The sequence below is a fragment of the Cinclus cinclus genome, unplaced genomic scaffold (assembly GCF_963662255.1).
Source record: "Cinclus cinclus unplaced genomic scaffold, bCinCin1.1 SCAFFOLD_32, whole genome shotgun sequence".
Classification (NCBI taxonomy): Eukaryota; Metazoa; Chordata; class Aves; order Passeriformes; family Cinclidae; genus Cinclus; species Cinclus cinclus.
The window spans coordinates 3,306,647-3,327,709 of NW_026912098.1; the positions used below are offsets into that span (position 1 = coordinate 3,306,647).

Sequence of the window (21,063 nt, forward strand, 5' to 3'; positions counted from 1 at the left end):
GCCAAAATGTCATTTTGAAGCTCTTCTTGGTTTCCATGGGCTCCTTCTGTGCCAGGAGCCTGGCTCATCTCAGCAGAACAGACACAGCACAAGGACTTTAATGACCCTCTCAGGGCTTTGGTGTTGTTTACATCAGACATTACACCCTGAAAGAGTGTTCAAAAAACTTCTCAAGAACTGAGAATGAGATTTAAAGTTCAAAGTTTTCTAAAGTTGTAATGGGTCCCACTGAGGGCCACAACTGAGAAAGTGTCCCTAGGTTCCAGTTAGAGCAGAATATTGGTGACACTGAAGACAGGTGGGGACAAACAAGGGAAAGGTGTCTCCAACGCTGCACAAACCTGGATGTGTTTCATGAATGCAAAGGGCCAAACCCCATGAAACAAAGGGGCCATTCTGGTTGTGCCAGGCCTCATGGAACCAAGGGGTCACTTGTGCCTGCTTGGGCTTCATGGAAACAAAGTTCCATTGTGACATTGTGGAGTGTCATGGAACAACAGAGACTATTGTGACTCTTTGGGACCCGCTGGATCCTAGGGGCTGTTGTGGCACTGCAGGGCCCCGTTCAACCAAGGGGCCATTTTAGCACAGCAGGGCCTGATGGAATCAAGGGGAGCACAGTGACAGTGTGGAGCTCCATGGAACAAAGGGGCCATTCTGACACCGTGGAACCAAGGAGACCTTTGTTACGGTTCAGGGCCTCATGGAACCATGGAGGCCATTGTGACACTGCAGAGCCCAATGGAACCATGGAGACCATGATGACACTTGGAGGCCACGTGGAACTAAAGGACCATTGTGGCACTGCAGGGCCTCATGGAACCAAGGGCACAAGAGTGACAGTGTGAGCTCCAAGGGACCAAGGGGACATTCTCACACTGCAGAACCAAGGAGAGCATTGTGACACTGTGGAGCATCAGGGAGCCCAGGGTCCAGTGTGACACAGCAGGGCCTCATGAATCCATGGAGGCCATTTTTACAATTTGAGGTTTTGTGAAGCCAAAGGGCCGTTGTGCCATTTTAGGGCATTTTGGAACCAAGGGGACCATATTGACACTGTGGGGATCAATGGAACCAAGTGGCCATTGTGACACTGTGGGATATCATGGAATCATCAATGGTCTGTTTTGACATTGAAGGGCCTTCTGGAACCATGGAGTCTATTGTGACACTATAGGTGATGCCTGTTGGGTAGTGCAAAGCCTCCCAGAGTCTTCAACTAAGATGAAACATGGTCATGAGTTTTTCAGACAGATATAAGTTTTGACACATTGAAATATCAGAGGTTATTCCTCCAATTACAACTTCAGTAATGAAGCTGTTAGAAAAGGCCAGGAGACAAGCTCCTTTTTAAAGGTCTTTTTTAAAGGTCAGCTCTGGGTGGGGAGCCTGAGGGGTCACACACACCTCTGCTGCACCTGCTGGACAATGCTGAGGAGGCAAATGCACAGCTCTGTCTCTTGGCAGAGCTGGGGCTTCCGTCCTCGCAAGAGTCCCTAGGAAGACACCTGTGGGATGGTGGTCTAGGGGTGTTATTCTGGATGGGTGCTGTTAAAGTTATGTGACAAGGTGGAAACCAGCTCTGCTTGACGATTTGATGTTCTTTACTGTTTTGATGGCTCAGGAATGTTATTTTCAGTCTTTAGTTTTACACCAGCTCATTGTCTTTGGGGGTCTTTTGTTCTGCAGGATGCTGGATGTCTCTAATTTGCATATAGCCTTGGGCGCGCAGTCTCTTGGGAGCAGTGAACTGATACCGGATGGAATGGGGCACAGGTACAGAGCAGGTGATGGGAAGGGATACAAATACAGGATCAGCAGAACACGTCTGAACTTACCAAGGGATATTAACACTTAACAATGACAACAAAAGGTAAGATTTAGCATTTTACAACTTAATATTCAATAGCAAGCTAACACTTTAATTAAGAGCTTATTAACACTTGATATTCAAAAGTAAACTGACACCTTAATCAAGAGTTCATGACATTGGGGTTTTAGTCTTTACAAAGCTATATTCCCCCAGTTTGCTCCCCCCCACAATTCCTTTTTGCTTTTACTTTTCAGAGTCTGAGGCTCTAGTGTGTTCTTGATTTTCAGAGGAAATGTTTAGTCTGACCAAAATGTGAAGACCTTTAACTAACGCTTTGTGTGGAGTTCAGAGGAATGCCCAAATTCAGTAGAGGACCTGAAAAATATAAAGGCTAAAATCTTAAGGCATCACAGGCCTCACTGAACCAAGGGGCCACTGTGAAACTTGGCAGCCTCATGGAACCAAGGAGTCCATTGTGACACTGCAAGGCCTCATGGAAGCAAGGAACCAATGTGACACTATGGGGTCTTGTCGTGCTAAGAAGTGATTGTGTCACTTCGTGGAACCATGGAACCAAGGAGTCCATTGTGACACTACAGGGCCCCATGGAACTAAGGATTCATGGAACAGTATAGGAGCCTGTGGAACCCAAGGTCCATTTAACATTGAGGGGCCTCATGGAATCCTGGAGCCATGAGGACACTTTGAGGCCTCGTTGAATCAAGGGGCTCCTCATGACCTCATGGAACCAAGGAGACCATTGTGACACTGTGAGTCCTCATGGAACCAAGGGGCCATTTGGATCCTGCAGTATCAGTGAGAACCCTGTGACACTACAAGGCCTCATGGAAACAAGGGACCAGTGTGACACAACCACTGTGACACTGCAGGGCCCCCATGGATCCAAGGGAACAGGGAACAGGTCTGGTTGGATTGGCCTGACTGGTCCAACTGCCCTTGGCTTGTCAAGGGTCACTTTTCATGTGCCCTTGCTCTAATGAGGCACTGACCTTTCCTTCAAATGGAAAAGAACTGTCCTTATCCTCCAGGTACCCATTACTGAAACAGGATTCCCCTTCAAAAATTTGCAATATCCAGGGATTGCTCCTAGACAAAAGTTGCCATAACCAACAAGCCTGGCTGGCCTTGACTTCCTGAGGGTTGGCTCTCACCGGCCTTCAAGCACTGGGGCTCAGTGCTTGCCTTCCTATGGGAAAGAGCTGTCCCTCTTGTACAACCAGGGAAAAAACTGGCATTTCTCCTCCAAAATTCCCTGTTTGCAAGGGTTTCTCTGAGACCAAAGCTGCCAGGACATACTTCTCTGCCTGGCCTTGATCTGTGGTGGTCACCTCTAATCTGACCTGAGACACTGGGGTTCCACTGGACCAGATTGGTCCATCCAACCTGGCCTTGGACACCTCCAGAAGTGGGGAGTCTGCAGCCTCTCTGGGTAACCTGTGCCAGGGCCTCACCACCCTCACTGGGAAGATTTCTTCCCAATAGCCCATCTAAACCTGCACTCCTTCACCTCATGGCCGTTCCCCCTTGGCCTGTCACTCCAGGCCTTTGTCCAGAGTCCCTCTCCAACTCTCTCAAAGCCCCTTTAGGTCTGGAATGGGCTCTAATGTCTCCCTGAGCCTTCTTGTGCACAGGCTGAACAGCTCCAGCTCTCTCAGCCTGGCTGCAGAGCAGAGGGGTTCCAGCCCTGCAAATGTCCATTGTGACACTGCAGGGCTTCATGGAACCCAGGGTGCATTATCCCACTGGGGAACCAAGGAGACCCTTGTGACACTGGGGTGCCCCATGGAAACAAGTGGCCATTGTGACACAGCAGGGCCCTGTGGAACCAAGGATAGCATTGTGACAGTGGGAAAACAAGGAGAGAACCTCAAGTGCTGTGTCCACTTTTAGGACCCCCAATTTTGGATGGACATGGAGGGGCTGGAGTGTGCCCAGAGAAGGGTGACAAGGGTGATGAGGGGTCTGGAACACAAGTCCTGTGAGGAGCAGTTGAGGGAGCTGGGGTCATTTATCCTGGAGTAGAGGAGGTTCAGGGGAGACCTCATCACTCACTACAACATGACAGGAGGGAACAGCCAGGTGGGTGTCAGGCTGTTTTCCCAGGGAACAGAGACAGGAGCAGATGATGTAATCTTAAAGCTGCACAAAGGGTGATTTAGGCTGGACATTAGGAAATATTCTTCACAAAAAGGGTGATTGGAAGGGCATTGGAAATGGCTGCCCATGGAGGTGGGTGAGTCACCATCCCTGGAAGTGTTTAAGGAAAGACTGGATGTGGCACTGAGTGCCATGGTCTGGGTGACAAGGTGGTGTTGGGTCACAGGTTGGAGTTGATGCTCTCAAAGGTCTTCTCCAGCCTGGGTGATTCTGGGATGATTGTGACACTTCAGGGCCCTGGGGAAGCAAGGGGCCATTGTGACACTGTGGGGATAAATGGAAGGAAGGAGCCCATGGTGACAGTCTGGGTCCTCGTGGAACCACAGAAGCCCCTGTGACACTGCAGGGCCTTGTGGAACCAAGGGGCCATTGTGACACTGTGGAACCAAGGAGAGCCTTGTGGGAGCCTGGGGCCCAATGGAACCAAGGGGCCATTGTTCCATGGCAAGGACTCTTGGAACTAAGGGAACAACTGTGACACTGTGGAGCCCCATGGAACCAAGGGTCCCTTGTGACACTGCAGGATCTTGTGTAAGCAGGGCTCCATTGTGACACTGCAGCACCCAGGAATTCATGGTGGCACTCGGAGGCCTCATGGAGCCAAGAGGTCACTTTGACACTGCAGGGCCTTGTGGAACCATGCAGAGCATTGTGACAGAGCAGGACCTTGTAATGATGGGGCCATTGTGACACTGCAGGGCCCCCTGGAACCAAGGGGCCAGTGCTGCTCCTCAGGGACTCATGGAATGAAGGAAACATGTTTGACAGTGTGGTACTCTCAGGGACTTAGAGGCCATTGTGGCACTGTGGAATCAAATAGAGCATTGCTGCACTGTGAGACCTCATGCGAGCAAAGCACCATTTTGACACAGCAGGGCCCAAGGATCCAAGGGACTTTGTGACACCAAGGGGTCCTATGGAACCAAAGGCACATTGTGACACTGGGAAGCTCCGTGGAATCATCGACACCAATGTGACACTCCAGGGCCTCATGGAATCTTGGTGACACCAAGCTGGGTGTGAATGTGGATGTGCTGGAGGGTAGGAAGGCACTGCAGAAGGACCTGGACAGGCCGGATCCAGTGCCCAAATCCAACAAGGTGAGGTTTAACAAGACCAGGTGCTGGGTCCTGCGCTTTGACCACAAGAACCCCTGCAGTGCTCCAGGCTGGGGACAGAGTGGATGGACAGGGGCCAGGCAGAAAAGGACCTGGCGGCACTGATGGACAACAGGGTGGACATGTGTGGAGGAGTTTTTGGCCAGTGAGGCCGCAGAGAGTTTGCTTTGCAGTGTTGGGTAAATTGGGCTGTTTTAGTGCTAGCAAAGGCATGCTGACCTTGGACTAAGAGATAAACAGGTGGCAAGAGTGAGAAAGCAAGCCAGGATGTGCTAATCACAAGAGCAAGAAAGTAGAACATAAACATAAAATGCTGTAACCAATTAGTAGGGTAGTTGCAGGGTATGAACAGTTATTTGTAGCCAATAAATATGAGTATTAGGCATGTGAGCACATGCACTTATGTCAGAACTTTATAAAAGACAACAGCTTGTATAATAAAGTGGAGCATTCACCATAACTCTATGAGTGTTGCGGTTCTGACTCTGGTCACTCCTCGTAACAAGTGGCCCCTGAACAGGGACCTTCGATTCGACCCATTGTGGGAGGTAAGTGAGCAGGCAAGCTCCGAGAAACAGCACTCGGAGGGCAAATGACCACTGTACGCAGGCATACGCAGTGGCTCCGTGCCTGGGCTGACCCTATAGAGGAGAGCTCGCTGTCCCAATTCATTAATTACATTCTTCCCTCGCTGAATTCCTCCATAACAAGTGGTGTCCGAACAGGGACGCAGCGTGGTGGGACGCGGTTTTTGCTATCAATGCATAGGCGTTGATGCGAACTGGCTAATCGTGCCACGGCGTGTGGTGAGGCAAAGCAGAAAGAGGAGCGAGGGACCGTCCCTAGAGGAGGTAGGAAGAATCGAGCGCTCTCTTCCCGGTCCTGATTAAAGACAAGCATGGAAAGTGAATGTGCTGCTGTGGTGAAGCTACTGCTTAGTATACTTGCTAAGCGAGAGGAATCAGTAGCGGAGAAGACCCTCACCAAATTATTGAAGTGGGCACGAGAACACGGGTTTCTCGCTAGCCCGCCGCTTGTGTTTCAAGCAGAGGCTTGGCGTGCTCTAGGTGATAACATGCAGGACATGACAATCATGAGCAATGATAGAGAAATTAAAGACTTCCCTACCACCTGGTGCACGGTTATTAACACCTTAAATGAAATGAAAGCGGAGGTAAAGATAGTTGTTGCTGCTGTTGAGTCTCCTGCCCCACCAGGGGGAGCAGCGAAACCCCGATTGCCAGTTTAAGGGCTCAGACTTTTAAACGCCTTTTTGGGACAACATGGGCAGCTCATCCCGAGGTGTCTCGGGACATGGATCTCATCCAGCCTCTGACAGCGACCATGGTGACACTGCAGAACCTCATGGAACCATGGGTCAATTGTGACAAAGACAGCAGCAGATCCAAGGACACCATGGAGACGCTATGGATTCTCATGGAACCAAAGAGACCATTGTGACACTCTTGTGCCTCATGGAATCAAGGGGACCCTTGTGAAACTCAGGACCCCTATGGAACCCAGGGTCAAGGATGAAGCTGTGGGGCTCTGTAGAACCAAGGAGCCATTGTGACACTGAAACAGGGGGAATTAAAATAAACATTTCATGGTAAAAATACAGGAGGATGCTTTGACTTGAAAGAGGCTAACAAGATTCTATGAACACTTCACATTCTCTGTCTTTGCAGGAACAGGAGAAGAGAGCAAGGCTACAAGTTAAGACAGAGGAGCAAGAATGTGCAAACAAGGTGGAAGATCGAGTTGCCTTCCAGATAAGTGAGACCTTAGACCTTAGAGCCTTAGACCCCTGAGCCAGCAAAGACTGGTACCAAGGTCTGGAAAGACCCCAAAGACTAATACACACACGCACAAAGAAGGGTTTACTTCATCCTAAGGACCCCCAGACGACCACCAGAGCGACCAACAAGGAGCAGTGGGCAGTTGCAAAATGGTGTGGAGCTAATATTTATACAAAGCATAGACAGGTGGAGTTATGAATTGAATGTGTATTAGGTGTACTGTGCAGTGCTAATGTGTAGAGAATAAAAGGAGAGGCACAGGTCACTGAAGGTGTGCGCGTTTTTGGAGCAGCTATCCCACATGCACCTCAGCACTATATAAAATACATACCCAGAACTTCCTTTGTGGCTTATAGAGTTTTTACACACATGAATTTGGTTGACCTCACTTCCCCCCTGAGATTTTGGGGTGCCCCCTTTGCCCCTGCGAGAGCTGGAGCTGGTGCAGAATGCCGTCTTCACCGACCCCACAGACCAAAGCGCCTGAGTGTACCTGCACTGCATCCTCTCCCGAGGTAACTCGGGGCTCCCTCCCACCCCAGAGGCCTTCACCTGGAGTTTTGGGGGACCCCCTGAATGTTAGGGTGCCCTCTGACAGGCCCCCAACACCAAGGGTCATCTGTGTCCACATCAACTGCCACAATGCAGTGGTGGCTGTGATCTTTTCCCAGCCCATCAAGGTGAATCGGGACACCTAGGGGCATCAAAAATCTCCTGGATCCCCCCAAAAATCACCTGGATACATCTGGGTACCCCTTGGACACCTGGATTACAGAAAAACCCTGGGGCCTCCTAAAACAGGTATCCCAAAATCCTCATTGCTTTTTCTGGGTAGACCTGGTTTCTCTACATTCCCATTGACTTCAACGTGGTAGACCAGGTGTCCTGACAGTCCTTTATTTCAGTGGGGTAGACATGATGTTGTTCAATTTTCATTCACCTCAAATGGCAGACTTGATGTCCCAAAATATTTGCTGCTAAAAACCCCAATTTTCTGATAGCAATTCCCACACTTTAGGCTGAAAATGGAAATTTTCCCACTTACCTGGAGGAACAGCTTCAGCATGAGCCACAGGTGTGGCATCAGGCATTTGGGACTGGCTTCCAGGAATTCATCCACAACTTCCAAAGCATCAGCACTGTCAACCTGGAGCAGAAATTCCCAGAATTCAGCCCAAGATGTCTCCCAAATTTACCCAAATTTACCCATTTTAGCAGCAAGTTTTGGCAAAATCCCCTTTGACTTCAATGGATAGACCTGGTGTCCCTAAATCCCATTGACTTGAATTGGGTACATTTGGTGTCCCTAAATCCCTATTGATTTTAATGGGGTAGATTTGGTGTCTTGAAATCCTTATTGATTTCAATCAGCACATCTGATGGACAAATAATCCCTACCAGGAGATGATTACTATAAATGATGGGGCAAGAGAGAGACATTGCAAAACATGATTTATTGCCTCGTGGCAGCAGTCTCAAAGAAGGCTGAGACACAAAAAGTCTTAGCTCCAATGCCATAATATCAGGAGCTGCTTCATTCTTAGTTATAATGACTTATGTAAGCTTTTAGCCAATCCAATACTTCTAGGAACTTTGCTACTGTCTTTTTACACCAGTCATTATTTGCTTTGCTTCCCATGGCTCTGCTGCAACGCATCATTTTTCAACCAATCATATAACACTTCACACACTTATACTGATACACCTTAAACTTCTAGCTACCTTTATTACAGCTTCTACTGCTAAACTTGAAAATCTTTTAAGATCTCACTTAACATAATGCTTTGCTTACATAATACATATCTGTTTGCTTAAAACATATTTCTACTTAAATTGCAAACTTATATTCTTGATTCATGTCTATTTTACTTTCAGCACTCTAGTACTTCAAGCTTACTCCAAGGTCTTAGGTCAAACCTTGGATCCATCTCTATCTCTCAGCCTGTATGAACAAGGCCCTGAGAGCTCTCCATGCCTGTATTTCCCACACAACTTGATATTTCTGCATCCAATTTCCTGCTCTGACTGGAACCTGAAGACACTTTCTCAGTTGTGTCCCTCAGTGGGACCCATGAACGATATCAGAGACTTTGGAGTTTGATTATGACTGAATTTTTGAGAGGTTTCCTATGAAACCATGGTTCTGTCTTGATTTCCCTCTGGTGTGGTGCCATTCATCGGGAAGGATTTCAACTCCAGTTATGGAGAAATGTGTCAAAGAGATTCTCAGAAATCTCCATCCCTATTTAAAAGTGTGTATTTTATTACTGTTCTCTCTAGAGCTGACATGATTGCAGCATTGTGTGATTGATATTTGTGAGAAATGGATTTGTAAAGGAATGGACATGGAATGGGTGGGGATGGTTTGGCCTCCTGGGGGCCACCTGCACAGTCCAGCTGATCCTGGCATGTCATGGGCTGCCTCTCATCAGCCCCTGGAACACTGGGGCTCTGGGCTTTCCTTCCTGTGGAGCAGAACCATCCCCTTTTCCAGCTGCCCGGGGCTGGAATTGGCAATCCCCATGAAAAGTTCTTCATATACAAGGGTTGCTCCCAGCCAAAATCTTCCAGGACAGACAGCTCAGGCTGGCCTTGGCCTCCTGAGGGCTGTCTCCCATCTACCACCACACACTGGGACTCAGTGCTTTCCTTCCAGTGGAAAAGAACTGCCCTCCTTACCAAGCTGCCAATGCCCAAATCTGGGATTCCACCTCCAAAATTTCATCTGTCCAAGAACTGGGACTAGACAAAAGTAGCCAGGACAGACAGGTTTGGTTGCCTTGTTCTCTGGTGATTTCCTTAGACTATGAGCAGAATATTTTCATTTGCCAACAACATGGAGAGGGCCCAGAGATCACCAGGCAACAACTGACAGAATGAGAGGACACAGCCTCAAATTGTTTAAAGGGAACAATTGGCTGGATACTAGGAAAAGAGTTTTTCACGGAAAGAGTGATAAAAGTACTGGAATGGTCTGCCTGGAGAGGTGGTGGAGTCAACACCCATGGATGTGTTAAGAAAAAAGTCTGAATATGGCACTTGTGACTATGGTCAAGTTGAGGTGTTAGGGCATGGGTTGGATTTGATGTTCTTGAAGGTCTCTTCCAACCCACTCATTCTGTGAGTTTTGTGAATTCTAAGAATTCAGTGAATCTCCCAAGTTTGGGTTTGGAGGCTGCAAGAACATGACCAAAGTATAAGGACAAAGGAGCTCTGTGTTCAGTGGAGTGGAGAATGAGGACAGAAGAGAGCCCAGGGAGGGATTGAAGGGAGGTTTCATAGATAGGGGATCCTTTGGACATAGTTGAAAACAGCCTGAGAAAAAAAGAAAGAATTGATGCCAAGAGCAGATGGGATGGTCCAGACTGGACCCAAGGTTAAAGAAATTTCACTCACAGGGCAGGGCTGTAGTGAAACCTGGCATCCAGAAGGAGTCTGGAGCAGCCCAAGGCTTTGTGTGTGCAGGCAGAGGCAGGCAGGACGCAGAGCTGTCAGCAAAGGAAGGGGCCAGCCAGGTGGGGCAGCCGGGGGATGAGGACAGCCTGCAGGGACAGAGGGGCAGGCCATGGACACCGTAGGACAGCCTGGGCTGCAGAGGGCACAGGGATGGGCAGCAGCTGAAAGGCCCTGCCAGAGCCAAGTGCTGCAGCACTTTGGCCATGGCTGCTGGCCCTGGGCCCTTGGCCAGCAGGGGACAAGTGAGCCTTGCTGTGCTGGGGCCTCATTGCCTCCTTGTCCCTGCTCAGCAGCCTGGCAGGGGCCGCCCCATGGTGCTGCCCTTGGCATTGCACATCCCCAGAGCCCAGTGCCCCGGGAAGAGCCCTGAGCAAGGAGGGAGGGACAGGATCTGCCTTGCCAGGGGCTGGGGCTCAGCCCTTGGCCCTTGGCATTGCTGAGACACATCCAGGTTTGCTCAGCATCAGAGACACCCTTCCCTTGTTTGTCCCCACCTGTCATCGCTGCCACCAGTGTTCTGCTCTAACTGGAACCTGGGACACTTACTCAGTTGTGTTCCTTACTGGAATCTATTAAAACTTGAAGAAACTTTGCAGTTTGAATATGACTTTGAGTTTTTGTGAAGATTTTAAGCACAGTATGGGGGACCGTGTCTGATGTAAACAGCATCCAAGCCTCAAGAGGGTCATTAAAGTCCTTGTGCTGTGTCTCTGCTAGTGAGCTGGGCTGGGCTCCTGGCACAGAGGCAGCTCTTGGCAACCATGAAAAGCTTCAAAAAGACCTTTCTGCTGATTTGCAGCTCTTCTCCCAGCCCAGCAGGGCTGAGGGCATGGCCTGCAGCCATCCCAGGCACAGCACAGAGAGCTTCAATCAGTCAGGGCTGGGAAGATGCTCCCAAGTGCCTGGGGCAGAATCACTCCCAGCCCTGGACACAGGAAGCCTCTGGCTGCAGGACAATGCAGCTGCAGCTCATGCAGGGATCTCCTAAAGCTGGAACATCCCAACGCCCACAGACTCTGTGAGTACATTCTCTGATTCTCTCTCCTGTAGAGCAGCCAGGGGTGCCCAGGGCTGTCCTGCAGAGCAGGGTCCTGCAGCCCAGGGTGCTGTGCTGGGCAGGGACTCTGCTGCCTGCCAGGGACAGCTCTCAGCCAGCCCTGGGAGCTGCTGACAGCACTGGGGGACAAGGTCTGTGTGGAGGGAGACAGCTGCTGAGACTTGGAAGTGTTCTCCTTGTGTGGTGAGGATGGTGCAATGATCAGGACTGCTCCCAGCACGACATTCAACTACAGAACATTTCCAAATAGATTATACAGGGAGCACAGCAAGTCAGGGGCTGCATAAAAGGGAAAATCCTGATTTTATAATGTACTGCTCAGGGTTGCCTAGATGGAAAATTGAACATTGATATTCATATGTGTGTTCAGGTTGAGAACAATAAAAACAATTTCTCTTAGGTCTGAATAAACCAGGAAAAGAAATAAATCAGCAGAGGGTCCCTTACAGGCATCATCAGTGTCACTTTTCCAACCTCCTCAGGGTTGCTCTGACATTGCCATCAGAGCCTGCAGAGGCAGAGCTGGCCCTGGCAGTGCCCTGTGCTGGGAGGGGTCTGCAGGGCAGAGCTGAGCCCCCAGGGCTGGGCTGGGCTCTGGCAGCACTGGCAGGGCCCAGCCCTGGGCACAGGGAAGCAGCAGCTGGCAGGGAGAGCTCCAGGCAGCAGAGCCCTGGGCAGGCAGAGGGGGGAAAGTGACACCAAGCTGGGCTGGGATATTTCAAGTCCTCCCAAAATTGAACTATTCCATGATTTCTTATTATTTTACAGGTCCACATGCCAAGACACCAAAAATGTCCAACAGCAGCTCCATCAGGCACTTCCTCCTGCTGGCATTGGCAGACACGCGGCAGCTGCAGCTCCTGCACTTCTGCCTCTTCCTGGGCATCTCCCTGGCTGCCCTCCTGGCCAACGGCCTCATCATCAGCGCCGTAGCCTGCGGCCACCACCTGCACACCCCCATGTTCTTCTTCCTGCTCAACCTGGCCCTCACTGACCTGGGCTCCATCTGCACCACTGTCCCCAAAGCCATGCACAATTCCCTCTGGCACACCAACAACATCTCCTACTCTGCATGTGCTGCTCAGGTGTTTTTCTTTGCATTCTTCATGTCAGCAGAGTTTTCCCTCCTGACCATCATGTGCTACGACCGCTACGTGTCCATCTGCAAACCCCTGCACTACGGGACCCTCCTGGGCAGCAGAGCTTGTGCCCACATGGCAGCAGCTGCCTGGGCCAGTGCCTTTCTCAATGCTCTGCTGCACACAGCCAATACATTTTCCCTGCCCTTGTGCCATGGCAATGCCCTGGGCCAGTTCTTCTGTGAAATCCCCCAGATCCTCAAACTCTCCTGCTCACACTCCTACCTCAGGGAACTTGGGCTCATTGCTGTAAGTAGTTGTTTGGTGTTTGGTTGCTTTGTGTTCATTGTTTTCTCCTATGTGCAGATCTTCAGGGCTGTGCTGAGGATCCCCTCTGAGCAGGGAAGGCACAAAGCCTTTTCCACCTGCCTCCCTCACCTGGCCGTGGTCTCTCTGTTCATCTGCACAGCAGTGTTTGCCTACCTGAAGCCCCCCTCCATCTCTTCCCCATCCCTGGATCTGTCCCTGTCAGTTCTGTACTCAGTGGTGCCTCCAGCCCTGAACCCCCTCATCTACAGGCTGAGGAACCAGGAGCTCAAGGCTGCACTGTGGACACTGATGACTGGACAATTTAAGAAGCATTAAAGTTGTAGCAAATTTTTGCATAGCTCATGTAATAAAAGTAATCTTTGCTAGTTCTCTTTGGATTTTTTTCCCCTGTTTTTTATCTGTGTTTTCAGTTTTTAATATTGTCTATAAACCAAGCCCATTGTTTCTGCCATCTCTCCTTTTTTCCTCTCCACATTTACTGTGACACACAGATTGTGTCAATGCAGAGCTGTGCTCTTCATCATTTTAAATGAAATATAGGATATGCAAAAAGTCTTTTCATGGCAGATGCTCCTTGTATTCCCTCCTCTGGAGCAGAAGCAGCAATGTCTGTGTGCAGAGCTGGGGACAGATCAGTGATGGCACAGCTGGCCACACCATTCCTGATCCAGGCCATGTGCCATTGCCCACCTGGGCACACTGCTGGCTCATGTCCACCCTGCTGTCCATCACTGCCCCAGGTCCCTTTCTGCCTGGCCCCTCTCCAGCCACTCTGTCCCCAGCCTGGAGCACTGCAGGGGTTGTTGTGGTCAAAGTGCAGGACCCAGCTCTTGGTCTTGTTAAACCTCATCCTGTTGGATTTGGGCCCTGGATCCAGCCTGTCCAGGTCCCTCTGCAGAGCTTGCTGCCCTGCAGCACAGCCACACTCCCAGCCAGCTTGGGCTCCCCTGGACACTGACTCAGGGTGCCCTCCATGGCCTGGTCCACATCAGCAAGGAACACATTGAACTGCCCTGGCCCCAGTCCTGAGCCCTGGGGACACCCCTGCATGTGGCTCCATTGCCCAGCACTCCTTGGGCTGCACTTGTGTTTGCCATGGAGCTGGGCCTGCCTTGGCTTCTGTTTGCTGACCCCAAATGAACATCCCTCTGTGTCTGGGGCAGCTCCTTCTCCAAGGAAAGCAGCTGGGACTTGGTGCCAAGGAGCTGAAAGCTGCAGGCACAGCCTGGACTGGAGGAAGCTCAGATTTGCACTGGGCTGCTCTGAGTGCCAGGGCTTGGATGAGGGAAATGGTGGGGTGGGGGCAGGGACAGAGTGTGATTGATTGTCAGCCATAAAGGGTCTTGATGTTCATATCTGTTCAGAGTGCGTGAGGTGATGCTGGGGATCAATATAAACTGGAGACTGGTCAGATCAATCTATAAACAGGAAAAGAATAAATGGGAAAAAAATTTCTAGTTCATTGTTTTAAATGAAATATGTTAAAACTTTAGTGAAAACTTAGACAAGTCCTGCCTTATGCTCAGGTTTGTGGCAGTACCTCTGTTTCAGGATACCTGAACTCCAAACTCCCTTTGCTCACAAGTTCTTTAGAATGGCAAATTATGTCTAATATAAAATGAAATATTTATTTTGAATGGACTCAAGATTAACAGACAAGAGACTTTAGGTAACATACGTAGTGCGCAGCATAAACAGAACTACAAAGACACTGCACAATAAAGTTACCTATATTACAGCTAGTGAAGAAATAGCAGAGACCAGGAGTCAATGTAACTTACCACGGAACTGATGAGGGAGTGCACATGGAGCCCTTTCACTCAACTTCCAGAAAAGGAACCATGAAGATTCATCCAGATTTGGGAGTGAAGCCCTACCTGCTTCCAGGGACTATGCAGAAGAGTTTTGTATGGTGAAAGTTTTGTGTATATTTTATAGTTTGTACAGTGAAGTGTGTGTCACTCAGAAATTCAAGGCTTATCTCCCTCCCTTCAGTCTGCTCTCAAGGCAGGATGTTCATGGTCAGCTGGGAATTCCACCTCCCTGGCACCAGAGATAACTCAGCACAGGACAGATGTCCAGCCTGGGTTATGTCAGCAATTGCTGAGAGGGGGAAGATGCCCTGAGTGATGGCCCAGCTGATGGACAGAACAGATGAGCTGTGCTGTGCCACAGGGGAAGTCCTGCTGCAGGAACCTCCTGGAACCAGGGGGCTGTTGTGACATTGTGATGGCTCCTGGAACCAAGGAGAGAGACCATGGTGACACCAGTGAACCTCCTGGAACCAGGGAGAGAGACCATGGTGACACCAATGAACCTCCTGGAACCAAGGGACCTTTGTGACACTGCAAGGCCTCAGGGAACCAAGGAGTTCAAAGGTCTCAAACATTCTTTCCAGGGTTCTGCCTTAGGGAAGGGGAACCTCCTTGGTGGCACCTTGGGCTGGCACACACCTGAGGATTGTGTCTGTTTTTAATGGTGAAAGTTAGGAATTCTAGATTCTTCTAAAAAATTAAAGGAAAATCCTGTCTCTGTCTGAGTGCAGCCAGTTCTCCAAGCAAAGCAGATCCCAGATGAGGGAGGACAGACAGGATGGAGTTGGGGAATATGGAGCAAGGTTGTCCACACGGGGTCAGACCTCAAGTCACAGCTCCTCTGAGCAGGACTGACCTCCTGAGGAGAGACCCTGGATCAACATCAGTCACAGAGAGCTGCAGTCAACTCTGCTCTAAACAGAGCAGTATTAAAAACCATTCATTCAAAATAGGAATGGATATTTCTTAGAAGCTCTTTGAAATATTTCTCCCTAAGTGGATTTGAAAACCTTCCTGAAGAACTGCACCAGACCAGAGGGAAATCAAGGCAGAGCCGTGGTTTGTCAGGACTTGCTTGATCCCAGTGAGCCCCGTGGTGCATTTGGTGCTGAGCCCTTGAACCTCAGGGCCTGAGAGGAGATTGCAGTTATCCTTCCAACACTGAGAGTCAGAAGAAAAACCCAAAGTGTCTCAAAGCATTAATGGGTTCCACTGAGGTCCATCCCCAACACAGGATTCTCTTTGACTCCTTCGAGGAGAGAATTGGGGGCCACGAATGTCCAAAAACATCTGAGAGACTGAGAGATGAAAGGACAAAGGAAAGCACCTCAAAAATTGAAGTACCTTAAAGATCCCATGAGCCCCACTGAGTGTTGTCACTGAGAAAGGCTCTCAAAGAGACTAATTAAAGCAGAAAATGGGAGGCCATGATTGCAAGAACTTCTCAGAGACTCCAAGGCAAAAGCAAAACCCAAAGTCCATGGAAAACCCTGCAGTCCCTGGGAGCATGAAGGAGCCCCCAGGGCCATTCCTGACCAAGGCTCCCCAGGGACTGGTCCCAGCAGATCCCTGAGGCCACTGGCATGTGGGGGGATGCTGAGGGCAGGACAAGGGCTGACAGTGCCCAGCCTTGCTGGGACTGTGCCAGGAGGCCCCAGTGGCTCAGGACAAGGTGTCTGCTCACAGCCCTTGGTGGCACAGACCCTGCTGTGCCCCAGGCCACCAAGACTTGGCTTCTCTTTGTCCCCTCCTGTCATCACTGCCTCCAATTTCCTGCTCTGACTGCAACCTGGGCACACTTTCTCAGTTGTGTCCCTCAGTGGGATCCATTAAAAGGAAAAGAAACTTTGGAATTTGATTGTGACTTGGAGCTCTCGAGAGGTTTCCTAACAAACCACAGCTCTGCCTTGATTTCCCTCTGGTCTGGTGCAGTTGATGAGCAAAGTTTCAACTTCAGTTAAGGACAAATATTACAAGAAGAACTTCTAAGAAATGTAACCACATTCCTATTTTAAATGGTGTCCTTTTTATTACTGTTCTCTATAGAGCAGAGGTGATTGCAGCATTCAGTGACCGATACTGATCCAGGGTCACTCCTCAGGAGATCTGGCAAAGGGGTTTTCCTTTTTTCTTGAAGCAATCTTCTAATTTCCCCCACTGCAAACAGACACACTCCTCAGGTGTGTGCCAGCCCAAGGTGCCACCAAAACCACTGCAGAGCTGCCCTGGGCCAGCTGTGAGGGTGGATCATCATCCCAACCTGCACTGGGCACTGCCAGGGGCTGTGGCCATGGACACTGCACTGACCCCACTGCTGGGTTTGGGTGCCACGGCAACCGTGAGAAGTTCAGTATTCCTTGGAAACCCTGGGGAGGACTGGGACATACTGGGGAACACTGGCAATGCTGAGGGGGAAACTGGGTGGACTGGGATGGACTGGGGGCTTACACAGAGACACACTGGGACATACCGGGACATACTGGGACTGATACTGGGCAATACTGGAACTAATTTTGAATACTTTGATCAATTCTGGGGTATACTGGGACAAACTGGAGCACAAGTGCACAAGTGCAGCCCAAGGAGTGCTGGGCAATGGAGCCACATGCAGGGGTGTCCCCAGGGCTCAGGACTGGGGCCAGGGCAGTTCAAGGTGTTCCTTGCTGATGTGGACCAGGCCATGGAGGGCACCCTGAGTCAGTGTCCAGGGGAGCCCAAGCTGGCTGGGAGTGTGGCTGTGCTGCAGGGCAGCAAGCTCTGCACAGGGATCTGGCCAGGCTGGAGCCATGGGCCCAGGACAATTGGATGAGCTTCAGCAAGGCCAAGGGCCGGCTCCTGCCCTGGGCTCACAACCACCCCAAATCCCTGGCCGTGCCCTGTCGGAAGAAACACGGGAGACGAGTCTCAAGCTATCATGATCAACAAGCCTCGTTTATTATGCGCTAGATAATTACTTTTATACATGCAATAATTAGCTCATACATATTGCAAACTTACAGCTCTTCATTGGTTATATAGTTCATGATGCATATGACCTTCGCAGCAAGCCTTGCAGTTGCTAGTTCCTCTATTTTAGATACTTTTCTGCACTCCTTCTGCTTTCAACAACCTTGTTTTTGTATAATATCTGTGCTCAAGGATACCGTGTCCCTGCAGGCAGTCACGTAGGCCACAGCTACACTTTGACTGGCCTGATTGTATCGTGGCCTTTGCAACGCAGCCATTCTTCTGTTATGCTCTCCACACTGCCCCGTTTTCTTTTTGTGCTAGTAGGGATGTATTCCCTTTTTGATTTATAGCTCGCATTATTGCGCTTTGCCAGCATTTAAAAAGGCATGGCACTATAATAAGCACACTAAAAATTACAATCCCGATTGTAATTAAATGTTGCAATACGGACGACAGCCAGGGACTTAAACTAAGACTTTTTATCCAGTCTTCAAGCCCAAACCCAGAGTTTTGTTGTAAGGGTGTGGTTAGTGTATGTAATTGCTGCAATTGTGCGTGTATGGAAACAGAGTGGTCTGATAAATTCATGCAACACATACCTTCAAAGTCTTCACACCCGTGGCCTTGGGCTAATAACAAAAAGTCGATGGCGGCTCGATTCTGTAAGGTAGCGTGTCTCACTGAATCAATGTCTGTTAACAATTGTGACAGTGCAATCGATGTGGCATTAGTTTGTTTTGCAAGCCAGCATCCTAGTTTTCTTAAGGTGGTTAAGGCTTGCGCGGTACCTATATTTGGGACCAATGATGCCCCAAAAATCTTTCCACGGGACCAGACGGTGGCTTTATCATCACATTCGGATGTGAAAGCATGCGCCATCCTTTTGCTTTTAAAATAGCTTTTATGTCGTTGTAAAATCATGGACGTATTTGGTGTAAGCAATGTTAGTCGCCCAAGTGTACAGGGTCCTCCTACTAATTTGGAGGGGATTCCTGCCCAGGCACGATCTCTGCATATAAGGAATACTCCTGGAGGCAAACTAACTGGCGAGTTAGAGGACAGCGACAAATTGCTAGTTGTATAATTGCACCACCTAGAGACGTTGCGGTATACCGGCTGGGTAGCGTTAACAACCATAGGAAATAAGAGATTGGCACCCTGTTTACCAGGGCCTGCGCGATACACACTTGTCCAATTAAATTGGACACATGCATCTGCTTTAATTGAGCCAAATATTTCAAGTTCCTGAGGTTCTAGCGGAGCCTGTGGAAAATGGGGTATAATCTTGTCCCAGCCGTCCACGTTGTTAGTGGGACTGCTGGCATTACAGGAGGATACTCCTTCTGGGCATGGCCATGAATTCAGTGGCACTCCTACCAGGCACGTTGAAAAGGGATTTCCCGGCGACAACAGTGCCAGGCATATAGCTTCTTACCCCATTTTTTGGCTAACGTCACCCATATGTTCTCTTTTGGCTGTGGAGGGACCCAAATAGCAGCGGAAGCATATAGGTAAAATGATGTTACAGTAGTTCACACTAGCTTTAACTCGCTTTCTCTCATTGCTGATCTTTCTTTCTATTCTTTTGTGCTTGCTTTTTAACTCTCAACCGCTGATATCTGTTACAGAGTGCTTCCCACTCTTGGGGGTGGACTACCCACTGTCGAGGGATTCTGTAATACACGTCACACTGCTTCTGTACTATGTGAGAGTTACGTATTGCTCTAGCCCTCTCTACTGAGCGTTGAAGCTCCCAACGGGCATATGCCAGAACTTTTTGCTCAGGGCTCTCATATAAGGGAACCGCTTGGTGGAAGGGTAATCCTGTGCTTTCCTCAAGTGCCTGTCGATGAGTCTTATTTCTCCAGGCTCCTCGACACGAAAAACACCACAATCTCCCACCTGTTGCCTGTTGATGTACCCAAGTGTCTTGACCACAACCCCCACAATGTATCAGCACCCATGCATGATGATATTGGTCCCCACAGTTTAAGCATCCATAAAGCCTTAACTCCTCGGCACAAAAATTGGCTAAGCAAGCAAGCAAATATGCTAATTGATCTGCTGTTCTAGGCTCTGTGATAGCTGGGCTAAGTATTGTCCACAAAAAGGGCCGATGTGGTCGAACCAGCAGCTCCAACTGCAGGGGTCGGTTCCTGACGGTCTCCACCTTGTGGTCGGTTCGCTGGCCTAGTCCAGTGCGCAGGGATCCACTCAGGCCCTGTAGGGGTGGAAACACAGAGATAACCCCTTCCCCAAAAGAGAACTTCAGCTGGACCTTGCCAGAGTCCTGTTTGGAGATATTTGTACTTGACCCACAACCCTGTTGATTTCTTCCTGTCATCGTCTGGCTCACGTATTTTATGCATGACAGCAGCCGGAACCTCTTCCTGCCCAAATACACACAAGTGGTTTAACACGAATAATGTCTTTTGAAGTCTTTCTTGTATGTCTAGGGTGTCCTTAAATTTGTCTAAATATCTTTTCAATGTGTTATGGGCCCTTTTTACTATTGCTTGCCCCCGAGGATTGTGCGGTATACCCGTGAGATGTTTGACTCCCCATTGACTCAGGAAGCTTTGAACCCTGCGGCTGACATAGGCGGGCCCGTTGTCCGTCTTTAACTGCTGGCAAACTCCCATGACTGCGGAACAGCTAGTCAGGTGTCTGACTACGTGAAGCCCCTTTTCACCCGGCTGTGCTGTAGCCCAAATAAAATGACTATATGTATCAATAGTAACATGTAGGTATTTCAGCCGACCAAAACTAGCTACATGGGTGACATCTGCCTGCCAGATTTCATTAATTACGGTCCCCCTTGGGTTGACCCCCATTCCCAAGCCCACGCCATTATTGTGATTGGCACAAACAGGGCAGCTCCTAACAATTGCTGCAGCCTCGGCTTGCGAGATGCGAAACTGTCTTTGCAAGCCTTTTGCATTTTGATGAAATATTGAGTGAGCTTCTCTGGCTAATGTAAATTGAGGCAGAGGTACTGTAATGGCCGCAGATACCAAGTCGTCAGCTTTTTTGTTTCCTTCTCCTAGGCCTACATTCCATTTATGACTCCTAATATGCAACACTGAATAGGCCTCTGTTCTGTTTCTCAGAGCACGCTTGAGCTGTAAAAACAGCTCATACAGCCTTTTGTTCTGCACATTCTTAATATCAGCATCCTCGATTCTGGCAGCAACCCCCACTACATAAAGTGAATCGGACACCACATTCAAAGGTTCAGTGATGTGAGTCACTGCCCATACGACAGCCAAAAGCTCCAATGTCTGCAAACTATCCTCGGGCATTGCTTCCAGGAGTTGCTGGTGCCATTTCTCTCCCTTTTCCCAGACAATCGCTGCTCTGCGCGTCCTTTTTCCCGCGTCGGTGAAGGCTGTAACAGCATTAGGGATGGGCTTTTCTTCTCTTAGTGGCTTGCCGATCCAACTCCATTCTCCTATCCATCGCAGTGCTCT

The 21,063-nt window shown here is 49.5% G+C and overlaps 1 protein-coding gene across 1 annotated transcript; it reads left to right on the top strand.

Annotated features, from left to right (window-relative positions):
* Window positions 1-12,413: 12,413 nt before the first annotated feature.
* On the top strand, window positions 12,414-18,677 carry LOC134057330 (olfactory receptor 14J1-like; the record flags this gene model as incomplete). Its single annotated transcript, XM_062514321.1, has 2 exons — window positions 12,414-13,055; window positions 18,594-18,677. Coding segments are annotated over 2 exons (726 nt in total), but the record flags the coding sequence as incomplete, so codon positions are not given.
* Between the last annotated feature and the right edge of the window lie 2,386 nt (window positions 18,678-21,063).